Here is a 24,228-nt window from a genome sequence, read left to right on the forward strand (position 1 = left end):
TCTTTGTATAAGGGCAGTCCAGGGTTTCATTTCTGTTCTTCCTTCTGCCTGAAACTCCTTCCAGTTAGATATCCTGCTGTCTCCATAAATTCAGCACATCTACACTTGCAATGAGCATGTTCTGTCCTAAACTACTATTCCTTCCATTTGGATCCTCAGGCTTTCTTTTTTTGGCACAGGTAAGTGCAAAACCTCCTGGTCAAGCTAAGATATTCCCTGGGAATTCCTTAACTGACCTCATGTGTTCTTGCCTCTGGGCCTTGGCTCCCACTACCCTAAATTTCTTTCAATTTTCATTGAATAAAATCCCCAGCCATCCTCTGGGATCCAATCAAACACAGCCTTTCCAAAGCCTCTTCTGATCACTGCAGCCTGAAGTCTTCTCCTCTGAACACATCAGTATTTCTGTTTGAACTCTCATGCTATCATATCAAATGTCAACTCTTCCCTCTTCTCCTGGATGGAAAGCTCCTAAACCTGAGAATCATAAATCTTTGTGTCTCCCACAATCACAGTAATCACACCAAGAGGTGGTGCTCAACAACCATATGCCAAGTGTATGAGTGAATGAATTTACTATTTCCCTCAAAAACTATTTTTATAAATTTATTGAAGTTACATATTTATCTTAGGATCGTGTCTTTCTCTCAGTGACATTCTCTGACATGAGACTATTATTTATCTACAAATATTGGGTTATTGGAGCTTTCCTGGTAGCTCAGCTGGTAAAGAATCCACCTGCAATGCAGGAGACCCCAGTTTGATTCCTGGGTCAGGAAGATCCCCTGGAGAAGGGATAGGCTACCCACTCCAGTATTCTTGGGCTTCCCTGGTGCCTCAACTGGAAAAGAATCCACCTGCAATGCCAGAGACCTGGGTTCGACCCCTGGGTTGGGAAGATCCCCTGCAGAAGGAAACGGCTACCCACTCCAGTATTCTGACCTGGAGAATTCCATGGACTGTAGAGTCCATGGGGTCGCAAAGAGTTGAACACGACTGAGCAACTTTCACTCACATTGGGTTATTGCCAAATTAAGTGACTGTTCTTTCTTTAAATCCGAGGCTATCTGAAAGCTATGCCTTGGTCAGATAAAGCTCACTTTGCTTAGCTGTTTTGCTTTTCTTTAAAAACAAAACAAAACAAAAAACCCTCTTGAAGCCCTGTGCAATGCCTCATGGAAAAGTATTGGTTTTTACATGCTGGCCCACGTTTTTTCGGAGCGGGCTGTTCGCTGAAGGACTGTGGATCCTGATTGTGTGAAACCATTCAGATAGCCAAAATGACATACTTAATTTCAGTTTAGAACTATGAAATTTTTGAGTAATTAATGAATCCATGCCTGGCAGATCAATTCTGTTTATTAAACATTTATTATCTACTGGTATATGTCATAGATATTAAATCATTTATGAACATTTTCCCTCAAATAGCTTTTTCAGAATCTCCCAGAAAATACATGTCAGCTATACCTCAAACAAAAGTGCCTAACACAGAGTAGAGGGGTCTAAAAATATTTGTTAAAAGAATGAACGTTAGTAAGCATAATTTAATTTGGATGCATTCTGACAAGTGTTTTTACATGATATGAAAAGAAACAAGAGGAGTTCCTGTTTTTAAGAACTGACTTAAATGACCCCTAGCATACAAAGAGAATTCCACAGCATTAAATCTACTTGGGGGATATGCTTTGGTCTCAGTTCTATGAGTCTTTTTCTGCCAAGGTTATAAACACAGCCTTTTGTGTCTAGGAAAGTTTCTGAACCCTCTTCTGTAAACATAAACCTTGTCAAATCAAAGGCCCCTAAGAAGGATTTGACTCACTTGCACAAGGAAGCCTGTTTTCCGGTCTGAGGGGCAGACTTGATGAGGTACGTGGAAGCCTATTCCAGATCTGGAAAGTGGTGGGCACTCAGCAATCAGGGGCTGAATTAAATCTGAGGAAGTTGGTGGAGTGAAGGGGCCTCATGCAGAGGTAGAGGAAGAGATTTTTACCAAGGGATGACCTCTCTGGGTAACAACAAAAAGTAGTCATATTCTTGAGCCTACTCTGAAGCTTTATTAAAAACTTAGTACAAGAATAGGAAACGGATAAGAGCTGCTTTTATCTCTATACTTAAAGCTCTATTTTCATGGACTTCAAAGCAGTGCTGTCTATTGAAATGGTCTTCACTGATGTTTTCTATGATTGGTGATGCAGGTGAATGAATGTGATGGTGTGTGAATTCACGAATTAGTGGGTTCACTGCCATGCTATCATCAACTGATAAAATATTGCTTTATATTATTTTAATTTTAATGAATTCTTTGTCTCTGTATATTATTATTATTTTCTAGCTTGAGTCAAATGTAGTTTTGTCATGAAATAAAGGAAAAATAGTGTACATAATAATATTCATTGGGTTGGTGGTTCTAAACTCAAACTTTGAAAATAAAGACTGGGAATCTTCACAGAGTCAGATGAAGGTTGGAGGAGTGGAGAAATGAAACAGAGACATGAGCCAGGCCAGAGCTTAGAGGGCACCAGTCTGCTGTATTTTAGATCTTGGATGAGCAGGGGTGCGGCAGAAGGACCACGCCAGGATTGGGACTCAAAACCAGGACCCACACCTCCCCATCAAGGTGAGGTTGGTCATTAGGAGTCAGGTCCAGCAGTTGAACAGGGTCTCCAGAGAGTCAATGACAACGTGATTGAGGGAACAGTCATCATATCAGGATAGTGGCCCAACAGCCAGGAAGGTAGGGAACAGAGCAACTAGATGGGAGCAACTCAGTACCGTTTATGTTCAGGGAAAGGAATTCAGGTCCTGGTGGGTAAAGGCAAGGGGGAAGATTAGGAAATGCAGGCGGAGCTCAAGTCCTAGAGAGCCCAGGAAACTGACATTCTAACAGAAAGGGAAATATCTGTGGACTCACTCAGAAAAATGGAGCCCCATTTTGCACCATGAGACTGTGCTCCACTTGCCACACCACCCCTATGTACTTGGTAGCCCTCAATCCCCTCTGATAAGAGTCCAGGACTCTGCAGAACACCATGTGAAAATCAGAGTTCATTGCTGAAAGTTTCAAAATTCATGGACTCAGGCATATGGGAAAAGAAGAGGAACTCTCTGCCTAAATCTAGAGCCTAAATTTGGAGAATGAGATAGAAACACAGGTCCAAAAGCCAGAGCTAACTATCAGGTTCAGACCAGGTTGGCAATTCCAAAGCCCATAGCTCACTAAAGCTGCTGCCCATGGTCAAGTTTGGTTTTCGACACTGGGCAGGGCCAGGCCTGAAATGTCACCTCTTGAGGAGAAAAGGAGGTAGAAAAGAGTCAGGAGAAATGGGGGCTTCAGAGATCACAGATTTTACAACCATGTTGATTGCAACGTATGATTTAAAACTTTCATGAGAAAAACGAAAACAAAAAACTTCAGTGAGGTATTTCTTATATCTCAGGGTTTTCTTTCTTTTTTTTTTTTTAGCCTTAAAACAGAATGTGGAAAAATAGAACTCATGATAAATGCCCATGGAATAAACAAATGAGTGATTGAGAAATCTGTGATGAAGCACAAGGCCTAAAGATATCAGCTATCAAAGTCCTAGATTCCTTGGATGGCTTGTAGTGGGCTTTTTTTGTTTTTTGTTTTTTTTTTGACAATAGATGATAGCATTTTGGACTTCCCAGGTGGGTACAGTGGTAAAGAATCTGCCTGCTGATGCAGGATACACAAGATACATGGATTAGACCCCTGGGTTGGGAAGATCTCTTGAAGGAGGAAATGGCAACCCACTCCAGTATTCTTGCCTGGAAAATTCCGTGGACAGAGACCCATGGACAAAGGAGCCTAGCAGGCTACAGTCCATGGAGTCACAAAGAGTCAGACAAGACAGCACACACACATGCACAGTAGCGTTTTATGTGCTTTAGCCTACAGAATCCTTGTCCAGGGGAAGAGCCTCAGAGGTGTCCTTGTCCTCTCCTCTCCTTTTGGAATTGAGAATATCAGGGTGTGGCATGATCTTCTATGTGACTCCATAACTTCAGGGAAGAGCAATACAAGTCTTTGGATATTAATCTAGTGCTCATTCCACAAGAAGGAATAAGAAAGAATGAATATTTAGCTCTTTTCACTAATAGATTTCTAGAAACATACTCACTCATTTGATCACTCATTTTAGTTCAACTAAAGTTCATTTTAGAACAACTGCTACTGCAGTTGCTGCTGCAACTAGATAAGAGCAGTGGAATTTACGAATGACTATCATTGCAGATGGGGACTGCAGCCATGAAATTAAAAGACGCTTGCTCCTTGGAAGAACAGTTATGACCAACCTAGACAGCATATTAAAAAGCATAGACATTACTTTGCCAACAAAGGTCCGTCTAGTCAAAGCTATGATTTGTCTAGTAGTCATGTATGGTTGTGAGAGTTGGACCATAAAGAAGGCTGAGCACCAAAGAATTGATGCTTTGGAACTGTGGTATTGGAGAAGGCTCTTGAGAGTTCCTTGGACTGCAAGGAGATCCAACCTGTTAATCCTAAAGGAAATCAGTCCTGAATATTCACTGGAAGGACTGATGTTGAAGCTGAAACTCCAATACTTTGACCACCTGATGTGAAGAACTGACTCATTTGAAAAGACCCTGATGCTGGGAAAGATTGAAGGCAGGGGGAGAAGGGGACAACAGAGGATGAAATGGTTGGATGGCATCACTGATGCGATAGACATGAGTTTGGTAGGCGCTGGGAGTTGGTGATGGACAGGGAAGCCTGGTAGGCTGCAGTCTGTGGGGTCGCAGAGTCGAACAGGACTGAGCGACTGAACTGAGCTGAGCTGACCTGGGATTCAGAAACTGGCCACTGGGTGGCAGTGTAGTGTAGAGGTAAAAGCTCTAGTCCTGTAATCAGGCTAAACCTGGGTTTGAATCCTAACTGCACACTTCGTAGCTAAGATGTAGCACACACATCTTTGCCAGCTATTTATCTTCTCAAGCCTCATTTCTTCATCTTTAAAACAGGGATAATGATAACCATGTTAAGGATTGTGTGTATTGAATGCAAAAATGCAAATGTAATTGCTTGTACTTATGCAAACAATAAAAATTAGCTATTATTGCTGGTTTTATTATTCCTGACTATAGTATATGGAATAATAGAACAAAAGAACCAAAAAATGGTGACTTTTTTTTCCTTTGAGAATATTGCTTTTATTCTGGGTTTCATATGTTACAGGTAAAAAATGCTGTACACTTGCTTATTCCTGCAACTTAAATTGTGTAATGTCTGTTTTCTAAAATTTATTTAATTGGAAGATAATTGTTTTACAATGTTGTGTTGGTTTCTGCCACACATGAATCAGCCATAGGTATACATATGTCCCCTCCCTCTTGAGCCTGCCTCCTGTCTACCACCCCATCCTAGCCCTCTAGGTTGAGCAAAATGATGATGTTTGAAAGTAAACATGAGCAATAAATGCATCAGTTTGCAAACTTCTACTTTAGAGCACACTATCTCTGGTGGCTCAGATGGTAAAGAATCTGTCTGCAATGCAGAAGACCCAGGTTCAAGCCCTTGGTTGGGAAGATCCCCTGGAAAAGGGAACAGCTACCCATTTCAGTATTCTTGACTGGAGAATCTCTGTAGACAGAGGAGCCTGGCAGACTACAGTCCATGCGGTCACAAAGGGTCAGACGCAACTGAGCGATTAACAGTTTCACTTTCATATACCAGATATGTGTCAGCCAGATGTTTCAGGGGAATCAGATAAGATCTGGCCATTGCCTTTGAGGATCCCCTAATTCATTGTCAATAAGGCTTGGGTTTGAATAAATTTAACCAGCAAATGAGAAGATTCAGTTCAACAGATACTTGTCACACACCTACATTTTTTTTCTGTCTAGCTGCTGCAGGACATGCAAAGGTGAAGTTGGGACAGTCCCTGCCCTCAGGGAGCTTGTAATCCATATGGAACTGGAGCAAGGAGAGGCTATACACAAATCTTTAGACTGAGATCCTCGAGGGGCTGGGATGGAATCACACCCACTCTGAGGTCAGCTCAGTGTCTGGGGCTTAGCAATGCTCAGTGAAGGAGGATGTCGGAATGAATAAGAGTGTAGTACGAAAATTCTTTACAATGAAGTAAAAGTCCCAGTGACATAGCTAAGCTTCGTCACTAATAGTATGAATTTCCATAAATTACCTAATCTCTGAGCCTCTATTTTCTCATCCATAAAATGGCGATAATATTGCCTATCCTCATTATTTCAGGATTGTGATAAACATCAAACATCACAATGACACTGAAATACATTATGGAACTATGAAATGGTTAAAGTTATTGTTACAAGAATACTCGAGGTGGGGAAGCTTTTGGTCTAGATTGTTATGCCTTGAAGAGAAGGCTTTCTTTAGCTTGAGGTTTACATGAACTCCTGATGATGAGGCTCCATTCTATACTGGTACCTGAGGAGCCATAAGAAAGGGTAAACCCATGGTCCTACCTTCACATGTTGGTGGGGAGCCCGTCCAGTGTCCAGATGGAGTACAGTCCAGTCTTTCTGGTCCGGATAAAGAGAATCCCTCATGACATGTGAACCAGCATGTGGACTTATAACTGGAACCTCCAAGAGGTTGGACACAAGTCTTTTCTCCATTCTGAGGGTTTGGCAGAGGTGCGCAGGTAACAGCTAGCATGGGCATAGACAAGGAGGAGAGAGGAGATTGTTTTAGAACACAGCCTCTTAAATCAGTGTGTGTGTGTATGTGTGTGTCCTTCACAGACCAGTGCAGTACTGGGTTAGAACGATTGTTTAAATTGCATGATACTAGTCACCAGTTAGACGTCCTGAATGTGTGAAACGGCAGCTGACAGTGGGTTGGTATTCTGAAACGCTTACCCCTAAAGAGATTTCGAAGAGCTTTAGGGGTGATTTAAAAGGATGCTGGCACTTTGTTGGGAAAGATGGTGATGGTGATGCAGCTCATGTTAGTTACCCCTGGATAAGAGTGGGAGTGACTGCTTCCTTGACACTTTCTTCAGAGGTAGACCCAATAACCTTGCCAAAAAACAATGACAAGTGATTGGAAATAGGGAAATGGAGTGAAATACTTTCTCCTCTTCCAAAAGTTCCTTCCCCCAACCAAGTGATGAACTCTGGGTCCAAAACTTGCCTCTGTTACTCACTGGCAGTGCATCTCTGGACAATAAACATACTGAACCTCAGTTGCTTCATCTATGAAATGGGAAAAATAACAATCTTTGCTTTGCAGAGAACCTCAAATTTATTATTATATAAAATAATAAGTTAACAAAATATAGGCAAAATTAAATTAAAAAATCATGACACAAAGTAGGCAAATAATGTAACTGGCCATCTGCAAATGCTCTTTCCACCAGTCTCATCCTGTAGTGACCAGCAGCAAATGACTCTACCTGTCTACTTACAAAAAATGGTCAATAAGATATCACAGTTCTTTGCCACAGTTTATCCATGTGGAGTTTGTGGGTGCTAGAGGATTTGATTTGGTTAGAGATCATGCTCTGTGACTTTCGGCCAGTCCCTTAACCTCTCTGAATTTCCATATGTTTATTCACCTTTAAAATCTGGATAATAGCATTACATAGTTCTCAGGATTTTTATAAGGTTCAAAAATGAAAACACTATGTATGCAAATGTTAATGGCTGCCAAGATATCCCTCAGCCAATTAATGAAATCAAACTCAATTAAACACACTAGCTTTTTAAAAAATGAATACATGGTTTAAGGTGTTTCTTCTGCATTCTTTAGCCCGATTGGGTCGTGTGTGGCTTTAGACCAGAGACAGTGGTAGTGTGGATGAACCAGGGCTGTCTTTCAGCCACAGATTTGAACTGCTTGAGGCTTTGTGAGCATTTTCTGCACCTGTCTCTTCCCTTCTCTCCAGCTACATCCCCCATCTCATCCATGTGTCCAAAGACCTGGTATTTTCCACCGCTTGAAAAGTCTTTCTGTATTCGGTGTGGGGGTGAGGAGAGGGGAGAGGAGACAAAAGAAGGACAAGTGTGGTGCGATGAGTGTTGGTGCATGAGTCTGTGTGCCTCTCTCTTGTGACTTTGCCTTCTGATAGCTGGGGTGGGAAGGTGGGTGTGGGGGTGTGGCATTGGAAAAGGAAACTGATAACACATTTGGGGCACATTACAACAGCTAGTAGGTTGCAAGCCTCGTGGTACCTTCCTGCCCAGACCACATTTGGGTATTTCACATGATGCTCGCTCAGCAGCAAGAGGAGAAAGTTCAGTCAGAGTAAACAAAGAACTAAAAGCGGAAGGGAACTAGAAGGTCACAGGAAGCCGTGGTGAGTGTCAGCCTCCCTCCTGTGAAACACCCACAGGCAGGCCAGTATGGAGCAATGAACTGTAATCTGTGCCCTGCACAGCCCAAGGCTGTCCGGAAAGGTGCTGTGCACTGGAACGCCCTCAGGGACTCCCAAGTTTTCCCTACAGTCGTGTGGTCTTTGTAGTGTATCCAGGCTTCAGCGTAGCCAGGGTGAGAGCTGAGGGGCCAAGGTCACAAGCCTCAGCCTGGTCTCTGCAGACCCAGCTCGGAAGGTGGGCTCAGCCTTAGCCCCCGGGGCTTGCCAGGCTCTCTTGTGTCTGGGGATAAAGACCATGCAGCTCTGTTGAGCTGGTCAGCCCCTTTTTTCATTCATTGGTTCACTCTGTGTTGACCTAACTTAATAGTAGTGTGCGTGTATGTGTGCTTGTGTGTGCTTATGTGTGACCTGAATAGCAAGTGGTTTCCTTTTTATTAAAAACATGTATCTGTCTGCTTTTACTCATGTTGAAAGTGGGCACAAAGCGAAAAGCAGAGGCAAACGATGCAGAATTGTCTAGTATTTTACCTATCTAATTTCATTATTAAGCTTATATATGCCTCATAAAAATACTAATTGTGTGGAGGGGAAAGTGGGAAAACATTGGAGGAATTTATACAATAACAGAGAAACATAACCAGTGTCTATTTTAGGGTGGGGTATTTTGGGGACAGTATGTAAGAAGATTTTTTTTGTTTATTTTTCTAGAGCTTTTATAAATACAAATGTTATCTTTTAAAGGTAAGTAATGTTAGTCACTCAGTAATGCCCAACTCTTTGTGACCCCATGGACTGTAGCCCACCAGGCTCCTCTGTCTCTGAGATTTTCCAGGCAAGGATACTGGAGTGGGTTACCATTTCCTTCTCCAGGGGATCTTCCCAACCCAGGGATCGAACCCAGGTCTCCTGCACTGCAGGCAGATTCTTTACCTACTGAGCTACAAGAGAAGCTTTTATAAATACAAATGTTATCTTTTAAAGGTAGGGTTTGACATAAATATAAGTAAATAACTGGATAGAAAAAGGAATGGGGAGTATAAAAAGTATACATCTATCTTTCAATTTCCAAACCCAGATGATCAGAACCAGTTCCATTTCACTCAATAACTGGCTTTATTTTATATCAGGTGAAATGCAGACATATATGATTATAGTGAATAGGTACTTTTTTTCTTCCGAGAATCCTGTGACTTTGCATGTGTAGATTAGTTTCTGTCTGTTTTAATCACTCTTCACTTTACTCTAAGTGGGTTTCTCCAATCTTGTTTGCAGCCAGGCACCTGTAAATGCTGCCCCTCCCCTTCTCCTATTAAACCCATGCACTACCTGCCATTCCACCACTACACTCTGTGTTTCCTAGGATTAAAGTGCCAGATTACTCTTGGAACAACATCATGGGACTGTCTTTCCCTGGCCTTGTTTCCAGCGACTATCTTTAGCCAAGTGAGACCAGCGAACCTAGTTCATGATAGGGACCTTCAGCCCATGCCCCTGTCCTGCCGTCGGACATCCTGTCGCTTGTGGTATCTGCCAGCCCCTCAAGGCCTCTGCACGTGGGATCCCCATGTGACCTGATAACAAGGGCTTCCTGATGATAGTGTTTATTCATTTTCTAGTCCATTTCAAGCTTCTGTCCCCTAGACAGTTACTACCTTTTAAATATAGCTTTTTAAAATAACTCTACAATTTGTCTCCAAGACTCTGGAAAGAGTTCATCCTACCTTGGCATTCTGGAAAAGGAGCATCCCAGTTCCCTGTATCCAGGCATTGCAGCACACTTGCTCCCACCAGGAATGAACCTTCATCGCAGGTGAAGCTACAGGTCGACTGGTACCTAAAGTCACCAAAGGGATGCGAGCAGTTCACCCGGGCCTTGTTTGAGGTCGGAAGATCCTGGCACTGCAATGCTAAGGAGGGAGGAGGTAGGGAGTGAGGAAGGAGTAATACACAAGTACTCACTGATTCCCACCCCTTAACTCTTTCTAATGCCGACAAGAAGGATCTCTGAATTGGGCATGTTTAACCAGGAGGATGAGAAAAGTATCATATAGTCACAATGCCAGTTGAATGACTTTATGAGGAAACGCTGAGTCATTGTTAAGCATTTGATAATATGCATCCATAGTTTTAAAAATATTGTAATTTTGGACCCAAGGATCAATGCTAAGTATGTAATAAGATGCATATCAAAAATCATTTTGGAGAAGTTTTATCATATCATTTGTGAGAGCAAATACTGAAAACAAACATAAATACCACTAAATTTTTATCATTTATCATAAGTGAAAGTCACTCAGTCATGTCCGACTCTTTGTGACCCCATGAACTATACAGCCCATGGAATTCTCCAGACCAGAATACTGGAGTGGGTAGCCTTTCCCTTCTCCAGGGGATCTTCCCAACCCAGGGATCAAACCCAGGTCTCCCGCATTGCAGGTGGCTTCTTTACCAGCTAAGCCACCAGAGAAGCCCTTTTTTTTTTAATCATATGTGAGAGCAAAATATTGAAAACAAACATAACTGCCACTAGTTAGAGGCTGAAAATTAACTATGGTGGAGCCATGAAAGGAATATGATCTATTGCACCTTGAAAAGATATGAGAGGTATCTCAATGTACAATGTTAGGTGAAAAAGCAGAATAAAAATTATATGTACACTATGATCTCAGTCATATGAAGTAGATGGCTTTAAATGGAGAGAACACCTGTATTTTATATATAAGTCTTCTCACCTTTAAAATGGGAGCAATAATTTTAACAACCTCATGGCGTTAAACTAAAATGCTCAATAAATATTATATATTGCCATTATTACTAATAGTAGTAGTAGCAGCAGCAGTAGTATCAGTAGCAGTCATAGTCTTGAAATCATTCTAGCTATGCGTCAGGTGCTGACCCAGCCTGTCAGAGTGGAGAACGCTAGGAAGGCCTATCAGGGGAGTTACTGCAGCCATGTAACTGGATGCTTAAGAGAATAAGCCCATTTTCTATTATCTGCCTGCAGACAAGAATGGCTCCAGTGACCCCTTAAGAACCCCTCCCTTTTTTTTTAATTCCAGTACATTTTATTCTGAGAAAATAGCCCATACAAATTTCCCCACTATTTGATTTCAAAAGGTTAAGTGTGGGATAGGAGTTTTGAGAAAGTCTGACTCTAAATGTGGATGTCATCTATGATATATGTGACTAGTTGGAACCTTCACTGCTTTATCTCAGGAATCAGTTCTTTACTGAGAGCTCATTGCATGTCAAACATAATATGAAAGTAACACTTTAATTAAAGACAAGGTTGGAGTATTCAACCTTATATTTTAAAGATACCTATCCAACTAAGAATACAAGTGATTACACTTCTTGAGTACTTAAGAATCATAATGTGTTTATTTGTTCGTTTGCTTGTTCAATCACTAAGACGTGTCTGGCTCTTTCAACTCAATGTTGAAACCCATCAGGCTCCTCTGTCCATGGGATCCACCACGCAAGGACACTGGAGTAGGTTGCCATTTCCTTCTCCAGGGCGTCCCCACGAATCAGGGATTGAACCCCCATCTCCTGAACTGCAGGCTGACTCCCCACCACTGAGCCACCTGGGGAGCCCAGTTTGCTTATTATTGTGTATTACATAATGACAGAATGAACTTATCTCTGATTTTGAAAGAACGAACAATATGGTATTACTGTCTCTGCTCTACTTTTTAATGCAGATATTGAGCATTCGATATATTTTAGTAAAATTATCTCTAGAAATATTTTACTGCTTTGCCACATTATTATTACTTATGTGCAGGAGCAGTCTGGTGCTAAAGGACATGCCTCTTGACCAGATAAAGAAAAATTCTAGAAACAAGTGGAAACAAGAAACTGTAGCTAATGCATTTTCATCCCTTTAGATTTTAACCTGGCTTGTTCATTAAATATAGATGGAACAAAAGTAACAAACATATATTTGGTAACCACTCCCTTTTAAGCATGTCGCAGTGCTCTCTGTGTCTTTGTCTCTCAGACAATAGATCCCATTGCCCTCCCTAAGCCTCACCATCATAGTGCGTAGTGATCTAGTCCTCTACTGCCTCACTTTTTTTTTCCATTTTTTAACTGTAGTAAAATACACATTGCATAAAACCCATCTTTTACCAGTGAACCATTTCTAAGTGTACAGTCCAGAGGTATTAAGTATATTCATAGTTTTGTGCAACCATCAACACCATCCATCTCCAAAACATTCTTCTTTACCTCCAACTGAAACTCTGTATTCATTAAACAGTAACTACCTATACCCACTCCCTCCAGTCCCCAGCAACAACCATTTTAATACTTATTGTCTCATTGATTTTAACTACTCTAGGTATCTCCCATATGTGAATCATTGAGCACTTGTCTTTCGGTGACTGGCCTACTACCCTCAGCGTAATGTCCTTGAATTCATCCACGTTGTAGCATATGTCAGAAAAGTGAAAGTGTTAGTCCCTCAGTCGTGTCCGACTCTTTGCGACCCCATGGACTCTAGCCTGCCAGGCTCTTCTGTCCATAGGATTCTCCAGGCAAGAATATTGGAGTTGGGCAAGAATACTGGAGTGGGTTGCCATTCCTTTCTCCAGGGGATCCCTACCCAAAGATCGAATCTGAGTCTCCTGCATTGCAGGCAGATTCTTTACCATCTAAACTACCAGGGAAACCAGAATCTCCTTCCGTTCTAAGGCTGAATAATATTCCGTTGTATGGATACATCACACTTTTCCTTATCCATTCATCTGTGTGGGACACTTGGGTTTCTTCCATATTTTAACTATTATGAATAGTGCTGCTATGAACATGGGTGTATACATCTCTCTTCAAGACCTTGCTTTCAAACCACTGCCTCATTTTAAAACCAGGGTATACTTCAACCCAGGAAATTCACATAAATTTTTGGGGATCTCACATAAGATGCTATTAATAGTATTTCACTTCTGGGACATAAATTCTGTGTGGGGTTCCCCCTTGTAAAAGAAAATAATCCTAGTGTCTTCCCTATTTTGTTCTTCAAGAGCCAAATATTGAGAACAGGAGCTATTTAAAGGAGATGATTTTGTAAAATCAGATCAGAGACATATGATTTACAAAGTTATTATCATTATTATTATTATCATTGTTATTATCATTATTTTCCCTACATTTATGAAGCTCATGCAGTTTTAACCTTGCATTTACACACTTTAATCCACAACCACTAATGAGGTGGGTAGGTAAGGCAAACGTTAGTACCTTTATGTTGCAGGTAACACTGAGTTTCAGAGAGACCAAGAGCTTATTGTCAGGACATGACGGAACTGGACTAAGTCTGGTCATTACTCTGGCACTGTACCAGCTGTTCCTCATGTGTCATTCCTCTGTCTCAACCCCCTCTCCTTCATGCTAACTCACCACATCTGTGTCGATCAATGTAGCTCTCACCTTGCATTTCAGGATGCTGTAGTGAACATGTCCCCAAGACTGCCTTCACCCACTACTGCCTCTGAGTGCCCAGCACAAAGGGTCTGGCACAGGATAGATGCTCAGTGAACGCTGGAGCAATAACTGAATGACAGAACTAAATGCAGATGCTGACGCCTGTAATAAGCCGAAAGGCACGGAAGCAGCATGATGATGTCACAGTATACCTTGACAGACTGGGGCTGGCGCTGTCCACTCTCCCGAATCAGCACATCGAACTGTGTCAGCGCCTCTCAGCGTGAAACCCTCAGCACAACGAAAGCTACAGCTGGTGTTGTACTGAAATGCTCTCGGAGACGGGGAGCAATCCATGCTTCCATGGACAGGACTCTCCAGGGACTCACAGGCAATGGCTAAATGGAAATAGTGATTGTCAGAAACTGGGCAGTGGAAGGGCTCAATTCTTTTGTGGAAGAGCCCCTCAAGAGATCGTGCATCTTTTTGACTCACATTGTCAGTATATTCAGAACCCCAAATCGTCCTTTTTCCAAATAGGGAATCTTCCTGGAGCACCTTCCCTTCCCCTCCCCTTCTTTGCCTGGATTTCTCACCTGCCCTTCAAGTCTCAGCTTACACTACACTTTGCTTAAGAAACCTTCCCTGCCCATCCCAGCTCAGGGTAGAACCCCTTCCAGCATGCTCCCACAGCCCGTGTGCTTGAGCTGTTCATGCCCTATTATAACTCTGCCCCTTAGACTGCAGTCTCCTTGTGGCTGATGTCAGTCATCCAGAGTTGTATCCCAGAGCCTGGCAGTGTTTGGGACATTGAAGGTACTCTTTAAATATTCATTGGAAATATTTGTGAAAATTGTATCTGTACGGAGGAGATATAGCCAGACTGAACTTTTAAGGAAAAAGCTAAAACAACATAGCTTATTGTTGACACTCTAATACCCAGCCCAATAAAAGGATTATAAATGAGCCTTGTTTCTGGAACACAGGATGTCATCCTAAACAGACTTCGGTTGCCAAGTGAGTGTGCAGCCCAAGGTCAGTTCCTGAGCATAATTAAGTCCCAAGTGACCTCAGTTCTGATAAAGGCTGATTTCCTCATGCTCTTCCTTGACAAAGAACTTCATCTCCAGAATATTCCTGGAGCTTTTCAGAATACAAAGACTGCACACACTGACCTTAGACCTCTAGGCTTTACGGAATCAGGGTTTTTAAGTTCCAAAGATCCTCTAGCGTTTCTCTCTAACTTTGCAGGTTAAAAGTGAGGTTTAGAAATTTTAAGTGACATCCCTAAGGTCTCACAGTAGACAGTAATAGAGCTGGGCTTATAATTCAGGTCTTCCAGGAATTCACTTATCCAGTATTTAATTTCCCGCTATGCTATTCCCCATTTTTGCTTGATAAGATACAATTGGTGTGAGGTGTGAGGCAGTTGCACAGAATGCAGTTTTGTGGTATTAGATACCTGCCTTGGATTGTATCACAGCCTCTCTTTCAGTGCGGTGTTCCTCTGATCCTTTGTTAAAGACTGCCACCAGGGACTATGATGAGCAATCTGTCTGTGTGTCCTGATAGCCAGTGTTTTGACTCTGTCTGAAGTATAGCAGGGACACTGACCCACAGCTTCTAGACACGTGAGGCAGGCAGGGAAAAAAGAGGCAGAAACAAAGGCTCTCTTCGAGGTACTTTATACATACTATTTAATTGTATACTTTTTATATGCTTCATCCTTATTAAAGCTCCTTGAAATTCATAGTTCATTTCACAGAAGCTGCTTACAATTCATAGCTCATTTTACAGAGGAGAAAACCATCCCTCCTGGGGGCTGAACAACCCATTTCAGGATCAGAGCCTGGAAAAGATCATACTGATATTAAAAGCCCTTGATCCTCCCCACTGTGTCCTGACTCCTTGCCTAAACACACAGCATGAACTTATACTTCCCAGTGGACTGGGGGCTGCTGATGAAAAAATCCTACCCTTGAAGGCTGGCAAGGGTGGGGTCCCCCAGCCAGGGCCAAGGCAGCAGTTTGTCCTTGCCCCTCACTCGATGGCAAGGTTTGCATTCAAATTTGCAGCTAGAGCCACTGCAAATGAGGGGATGGACACAGTCCAGGATTCCTTTGGTAGGGGCTTCCAGGAACTCACACTGCATAACTGGCCAGAATCACCAAGGCCATAGAGAAAGGTACTGAGGAAGGAGAAGAACCATGCTCACAACTGGGAGAGCAATGGTGAAACCACCTCTGAAAATCTAAGTGGAGCTAGGAATCTGTAAGGGTCAGGATATCCTAATGATGTTTGTCCAGACTTGTAGAACCAAGCTTCAGGAGGACAAAAATCTCTTTAAATAAAAGTTTCTTTCAAGTCTCCTTTGTCAAATGTCCTCTAACCCCTTTACTGCTAGAAACCTCTCCTGGTAGGTCTTCTAGCATCTACTTACAGATGGAGATGTCTCCATTCCATCTTAGGTGAAATTTATGAATGAGCTCATTCTGAAATTACTTGAGGGCAGTGAGTTTTGGGGAGAGGAGGACTTCTAAATTTTGTTTACAGTCAATAGTAAAATCAGCCTCTTGTTCTTCTAGAGCCTGACACTCCTTTCCTATCCCAGATGAACCCAGTCTAGCTGTGTGTGTGTGTGTGTGTGTGTGTGTGTGTGTGTGTATTAGTTGCTCAGTCATGTTGCTTGACATGACTGAGTCTCTTGACTCTTTGCAACGCCATGGACTGTAGCCCATCAGATTCCTCTATCCATGAAATTTTCTAGGCAAGAATACTGGAGCGGGTAGCTTCTCCCTTCTCCAGGGGATCTTCCAAACCCAGGGATCAAACCTGGGTCTGTTGCACTGCAAGTGTATTCTTTACTATCTGAGCCACCAGGGAAGCCCCAGTCTAGCTGAGTGGTAGGTAAAACGAGAGTCAAGTTGTGATTCAGGCTGGTTTCATCTGTGCTCCCAGCAAGAACCAGGTGCAGTGGACATTATACATAGCCAACCTCCTGGAACTCACCTTTACACACTGGAGTTGGGGCTGTCCACACCCCCAAGGCTGTGCAGTGCACTACCTCTGGCCCAACTAATGTGAATCCCTCTTCGCAGCTGAAGCTGCAGCTGGACTGGTGCTGGAATGCTTTTGCGGAATGGAAGCAGCTCATGCTTCCTTGCTCCGGAGACTTCAGAGCCGGGCACTGGACAGCTAAAAACAACCACGGAAAAAAAATAAATAAATAAAAAATAAAAATAAAAACAACCACGGAGCAATAGCGTGAGGCCTGGTGTCCTGCCCAGCACCTTGGAAACCTTAGGATGCTGCAACAGCATGCACTCAGTCATGTCCAACTCTTTGTGACCCCATGGGTGCTCCTCTGTCCAAGGAATTTTCCAGGCAAGAATAATGGAGCAGGATGCCATTTCCTATGCCAATGGATCTTCCCAACCCAGGGGTCGAATCTGTTGTGTCTTTTTCGTCTTCTGCATTGGCAGGCAGGTTCTTTAACCACAGCACCACCTAGGAAGCCAGCAATAGCTGTCTACATCTTCCCGAAGTGTTAGGCAAGGTGCTGAACTTGGTTGGTAAAATGGTACTTTCAGTAGCTGTTTGGAAAGACCCAAACATCCTTGCTCTGTTTACTTTCTAAAGAAGCAAGGTGAAATTCTCAAATTAATAATACCCAACCCTTGAATCATTATTGTATCTGTTCACTTTGCAATGAACAAAGGGAGAGGGACCTTTTTGTAATGCTTTTGCATGAGAATCAAGAATTAAACTCCCTCACTCCTCAGATGAAAATTAAAACTAGTGTGATTCTGGTTGATGGGCAATAGTAATAAGCACAGTGTCCCATTTAGTGTAGATCTTCTTGTTTTTCAAATAGAGAAAGCCTCTTGTCCCCTCTGAAATTCTAGTTGTCAATGAGGATGGAAAAGAATTGGGTGTACATACCTACACACTGTGGGGGTGAATTCGTCCAGATTCCAGAAGCCAAGCACTCCAGCTCCCTAGGTCCGTTCAGCGCGTACCCTTCAGCGCAGTGGAAGCTGCACTGTGATTTGAAAGAGAAGTTTCCAAGAGGGTGGCTGCAGTTCATGTGCACATTTTGAGGAAGGTCAAATTCGCCACACTCTCTGACTGTAAGGACAAAATATCAGTTTCCTTCTTTGCATACTGAAAGACAATGTCAGCTTTGCTAAAAGCTGAGACTGTTTGTATAACCCATCTGAATCAATTTCCCTGGGCTTCTAACCTAACCTGTTCATCTTTACTTTGCTCCTTTGTATTGATTTGTTTGGCTTGTTTAGTTGCTCAGTCATGTTCGACTCTTTTGCAACCCCATGAACTATATTCTGCCAGGCTCCTCCGTTCATGGAATTTTCCAGGCAAGAATACTTTTGCAACCCCATGAACTATATTCTGCCAGGCTCCTCTGTTCGTGGAATTTTCCAGGCAAGAATACTGGAGTGGGCCGCCATTTCCTTCCTGACCCAGGGATTGAACCCGCATCTCCTGCATTGGCAGGTGGATTCTTTACCACTGAGCCACCTGGGAAGCTCTTGTATTGGTTGCATCTTGGGAAATGATCATATTTTCACTGGTGTTTATTCCCAGCAAACAAAATTAGCCTGAAAGAGTTCTCTTTGTTTTACTGCCCTTACATTTTTCCTTTTAAATTTTGAAATTTTAGGAGGACGTGTTCATTCTAAAAATAAAGTAGTTTAACCCCGAGTGTGTGATTGGCCAGTCTGAGTGGGGCAGACTGACAGATGGTGAAGAGAGGACCTAGGACTAGCCTGTACCCACTGGAGAGCCTCCAACATGACAGTTTACTTCCTGGCATCACTTCTAGCACAAGACCATGGACCACGTTGCTATCAACAAAATAAGGGGCTCACCATATTCACACTCCGGTCCATAGAATCCAGGGTAACAGGAGCAGGTGTAGTTCCCAATGGTCTCAATGCACTCTCCTTGCTTGCTGCAGGACATGTCCTGGCAGGAGGCTGCATGGATACAGAAGGGTCAGAATCACAGGCATTCCTAGGAGGTACGAAGAAAAGCCGGTTTCTTATTCCAAGTCTTACCCCCACTTGGGTAACCTCCAGCTGGCCAGACAACAGAAAACCACAACCTCCCCCGGAGAGCCAGCCTGTTCCCTGTGAAGCGTGCTGTAGGAGCCTGCTGGAGCATTGCTTGGCTTCTATTTTTTAAATTTTTGTTTAGAGGATAGTTGCTTTACAGTGTTGCGTTGGTTTCTGCCATACAGCAGTGTGAATGAGCCATAAGTATACATATGTCCCCTCCCTCCCGAGCCTCCCTCCCATGCCCCACCACCCCACCGCATCCCACCCCTCTAGGTTGTTATAGAGCACTGGGCTGAGCTCCCTGTATCGTACAGCAACTTCCCACCAGCTATCTATTTTACATATGGAAATGGATATATTTCAGTGCTACTCTCTCAATTTGTCCCCCCGCCCCCCACCACCATGGCCCCACTGTATCCACAAGTCTTCGTCTCTGTTCCTGCCTTACTGGTTCATCAGTACTGCCTGACTTCTGTTTCAGGCTGTATTTAATGTGGCCTAAAGAGGGGTTGCCATTTGGGGACACAGAGGGACAAATGGAGCTACCAGTACATGGATAGACAGAGAAGCTCCTCTGTGTGGTACAAAATAGGTTGTGGCTCTTAACCAATCACATTCATAAAGTTGTATTATTATGGAAGCTCCTATCACAGATATCACAGCATGGAGGTTAGGAACTGGATGAGGGGTGGCAGGGGTCACACTTACATGATCAGAACCCATGCCCCACCCCCTACTATTATGTGACCTCAAGCAAGTTCCTTATTTGAGTCCAACCTGTCCGAAGTTAGGGCCAAAGCCTTTCCACTTTTTGCCTGCGTTAAGTCTATGCCCAGCACCACATGGCAGAGGAGTTGAATGGGATGTTTACGACCTTCTCATGATCAAAGACAAACGACCTTATAGGGAGCTGTGTCATAGGTCTGAATATATGAGATTTAGGTGGTGCAGAGCATGACTGGCCTGCCAGGCCCTCCTCCCTAAGTCTATGCCACTCGGACGACAGAATGGAGAAGGACAGAGTTTCCCTCCTGCAAGAGACTCTTTGAGGGCATAGGCGCTGTACGCCTGTGGTGGGTTCGTATTAGAAATGATACTACAAAAGCACTGAGTGTCTGTGTGGATGAGGTCACAGCTGGGAACAGGTCTGTGGCTAGGCTGTTTCCTGGTAGTGTTTCCTAAGCCTGGCCACACGCTTGTCCACACTGGGGTCTATCACAAGAGGAAATCCATATGTCACACAGTGGGTTGTGCTGTTTGATCTCTATGTTCCCTCTCAACTCTCAGACACTGTAGCTCTCTAAGCTGTGCAAGGTTCTACAGCAGTAAGTTCCCATGGCAGCCAGTGAGTTTGATGAAGCTGCACTGAACCACTGGGAAGCATTTCAAGTAATGAGAAGATGCAGAAGGGGCTTCCCTGGTGGACCAGTGGTTTAAGACTCTGTGCTTGCAGTGCAAGGGGCCTGGCTTTGATCCCTAGTCAGAGAGCTAGATCCCTCATGCCCTAGCTAAAAGATTCTGCATCCCACATTTAAGTCAGCATTCAGCCAAATAAAAAATAACGACAGAGAGAGAAGATGCAGAATGCAGCAGCAGCGCCTAGGTGGAAGTGTGGGCCATGTTTTCCCTCCTACTCACCTTGACCTACCAGTGCCCTACAGTGACACCTGCCTGCCCTATGCTCTTGAAACATTAAAGTTTTGTTCTGACTGTAGCTTCCTCAGGCTCTCAGAACTCTAGGAATGCAAAAACAGCCAGGTTCTGTATTCTACTCCATGTCAGGGTTTCCAGGCACATTAGTAACATATATACTTCTTGGACCTCCAGGAAAGAACATAATGGTGATTCAATGAATCATTCTTTTTTTTTTTTTTTTTTTTTTGACACCTTGTTCTGAGGTGTAGCAAATCATTCAGGGAATTATTCAATTTAGTTCTCTTGTTGCAGGGTAGCATATGTATCTATTTCTCATCTATCTCCCACGGAGAACTGATGGTTCCCTCCATGCTTTACTTCTTGGATGGAAAAATATCAGTGATAGTGGCTGCCTAGCGTATTGGGTTAGTAGAGATGGAGGCCACCGGTGTTCAGGTGAAATGGTATCAATTAGTGACATCTGCCATCGTCGCAGGCTAGACAGTGGCATTGTTCCGTATCATTCATGCCAGTAATGTTCAACCTCTGTTCTTACTTGTAACTTTTTGCAAGTGTTTTTGAGGAAGACTGTCTTGCAGATATGGATGCTGAAGTTCGAATAGGGAGAGGAAGCAGTGGCATACTGCAGCCAAGACCATCTGCTCAGAGTGGGTTTAGGGAGCTAAAGCCCAGGAAAAGTAGGGAGCTGACTAGGAGATCAGTAGGATGGGCTAGCATTCTGGTAATGTCCATCTTGGCCTATAAAAAACAGGTCATTGTTTTCTTTGTTAATATAATAATAAATAAGTTACTTATAAAATGAGATCTGTCTACATGACAATGCGTATATAGATGTGTTTCCCCTTGGCTAGAAAGCTGTGCGAGGAAAGGGAGAAAGCACAGGGAATACTCTATACTCTGTGTTCTGTTCCATTACTGCTGAGGGCTTCTGAGGGGAGGTGTTTATAATCTAACATAATTTAGAACATACACAGCAGAGGGTGCGTCTGGTAGATCATTTATTGAGGAAGAAGCTTCAGAGTACTCAGGACTCTGTTGCCCAGGGCAACCCATACTCTCCCGGGCTGTAGTGTTCCTGTGCTATCCAGGGCAGGGGATGGGAAGTCACTCCATCAGAGAGATGGAGTCAGTTCTGGCATGAAGTGTGTGACTACCGGAAGACCAAGCTTTCACACATGTCTGCTCACTCTGGAACCTGGACAGTAGAGGACCAAATATATTCACAGGATCTCGCCTTCAGTTACCTCTTACCTTTCCTCACCTCTCACCTCCTACCAAAGTCAAATAGACCCGGAGATATGCTGTTGTTGGAGGGAATCTGTAAAGCATCGTCATCCTTGGTTATGTTCTCAAATTGTCTCCCAAGAATGTCAAGCCAAGGGTATGGTCACATATGTGGCTAAAAATACCACCTTGGAGTCAATGTGAATTTGAAACTGGCTCCATCATCAAGGGGACTTCCCTTGTAGCTCAGTTGGTAAAGACTCTGCCTGCAGTGCAGGAGACCCAAGTTCAATTCCTGGGTCCGAAAGATCCCCTGGAGAAGGAAATGGCAACCCACTCCAGTGTTCTTGCCTAGAGAATCCCATGGACAGAGGAGCCTGGCAGGCTACAGTCCATGGGGTCACAAGAGTCGGACATGACTTAGTGACTAAACACTTCCCCCTCAACATCAAGGAACTTAGAACCTTGGGCAGATTCCTGAATAGCTCTGAGCCTTTCCCTCATCGGCTAAAGGAGAGCTGTATCTGGAGCTGATTGGTGAGGTTTTCATGAGGAAGAAACACAACAAATACTAAATGGACTAAGGACATAAACGAATAATAATGCTTGGAACATACTGATGATCTGTAGGTATTAGTTCCAACTGTATCTCCTAGAAACAAGGCCAAATTCTCAAACTATACAGTCTTTTATTCTAAGGCCCAGTGATACTGAAAAGATCTGGACATAAATTTTAGGAGACCAAAACTTCCTGAGCATCTATTTTGGCCATTGTAAACTATAAGCGTGGACCAAATGATATTAAAATTTCCTTCTGGCTTCAAAAAGCCAGTTCTGTCTAATTCTGATCTTATATTCTTCAAGATGCTCAATAATGCTGCTTGACTAACAGTTCACTCTTTGTTCCCAAGTCCCTGACTTTCAGACTCAATGTTATTGATTTGGGGGCTACATTAATGAACCAGGGAAGGCATTTTTTTTTTTTAACAGGTAGATTTTAGAGTCAAGAAGCCCCTACCTCTATAGCAGAGTGCTCGCTTTCTTTTCCCGCAGGGCTCATCATTCCACTTGCCGGGGGCTGACGGACTCTTGATGTAGATCTCCACACAGTCCTGGTTGTTCTTCTTGTTGTTAGGCTCGTTGTCAGCCCAGTTCTCAGCCTCCTCAGTGAGAGTCTTCTTGGTTCCCACCCAGGTCCATTTATTGTCGATCTTTCGAATACCAATCCAGTAGTAAGAGTTGTAGTAAGGTATGGTCTCATTGAGATAAGCAATCTCATTTTTATTCTGGATGGCCACTAAATCCGTGTAGTACTTCTGGCAGAATGCCCGGGAATAATTCCATGAATATGGTTTATCACTGTAGTGGTAGGTCCATGCTGATACTTCTTTCTGGGTCATTAGCTCTAAGTAAAGGAGAGTGAGGATCAAGTTAGCGTCCCTAATGAGAAAGAGGTTGTGAGCATAAGCGTACTTCTGTATAGTCAGATGAGTCTGACTAGACGAGAAATACCAAAAGCATGATCCTTTTATGTCTAATCTAGTTGTTTTTAGGAAAAAGAATGGTTTCCACCTTTTAGTTAAAAGCGTTGATACACTTTAAGTCAGAATAAGAAAATGTGCTCTTCTAGATGGAGAAGGCAATGGCAACCCACTCCAGTACTCTTGCCTGGAAAATCCCATGGACGGAGGAGCCTGGTAGGCTGCAGTCCATGGGGTCGCTAGGAGTCGGACACGACCAAGCGACTTCTTTTTCACTTTTCACTTTCATGCATTGGAGAAGGAAATGGCAACCCACTGCAGTGTTCTTGCCTGGAGAATCTCAGGGATGGGGGAGCCTGGTGGGCTGCCGTCTACGGGGTCGCACAGAGTCGGACACGACTGAAGCGACTTAGCAGCAGCAGCAGCAGCAGACTTGTGGACGCAGTGGAGGAAGGAGAAGGTGGGACGAATTGAGAGAGTAGCATTGAAACATATTCATTTGTATGTATAAAATAGATTGCTAGTGAAGTTTCTGTATAACACAGGGAGTTCAGCTCAGTACTCTGTGATGATGTAGAGGCGTGGGAGGGGAGGGGTGGGAAGGAGGTTCAAGGTGGGGGAGGACATATGTATATTTATGGCTGGCTCACATTGTTGAATGCCAGAAACCAATACAACATTGTAAAGCAACTATCCTCCAATTAAAAATAAATTTTAAAAAAAGAATAAGAAAGTGTCCTCTCCTGAGGATTTTTAGTATTAATATTAAAGATTTGGAATCACAAAGTACCGGCATTGAAAGGGATCTTGGGGGCCTTCTAACCTCCTTTTAGAAATGGAGGAGATGTTAAATACTTTGCCCAAGCCCAAATTAAAGTGAAAGTGAAGTCACTCAGTCATGTCCAACTCTTTGCAACCCCATGGACTGTAGCCTACCAGACTCCTCCATCCATGGGATTTTCCAGGCAAGAGTACTGGAGTGGGGTGCCATTTAAATGACATGTCAAATGTCTTGATGGCTGC

The 24,228-nt window shown here is 43.3% G+C and overlaps 1 protein-coding gene across 1 annotated transcript in view; it reads right to left on the reverse strand.

The window, feature by feature from the left end:
* Positions 1 to 24,228, reverse strand: part of SELP (selectin P) — a gene marked incomplete at both ends in the record, with an annotated part of 34,752 nt that overhangs the window by 9,110 nt on the left and 1,414 nt on the right. The window contains 7 exon segments of the mRNA NM_001009295.1: positions 6,487 to 6,672; positions 10,061 to 10,246; positions 13,979 to 14,164; positions 16,776 to 16,961; positions 17,709 to 17,894; positions 18,656 to 18,763; positions 22,743 to 23,129. Of these exon segments, the coding sequence (NP_001009295.1) occupies positions 6,487 to 6,672; positions 10,061 to 10,246; positions 13,979 to 14,164; positions 16,776 to 16,961; positions 17,709 to 17,894; positions 18,656 to 18,763; positions 22,743 to 23,129 (1,425 nt within the window).

Source organism: Ovis aries, chromosome 12 (assembly GCF_016772045.2).
Source record: "Ovis aries strain OAR_USU_Benz2616 breed Rambouillet chromosome 12, ARS-UI_Ramb_v3.0, whole genome shotgun sequence".
Lineage (NCBI taxonomy): Eukaryota > Metazoa > Chordata > Mammalia > Artiodactyla > Bovidae > Ovis > Ovis aries.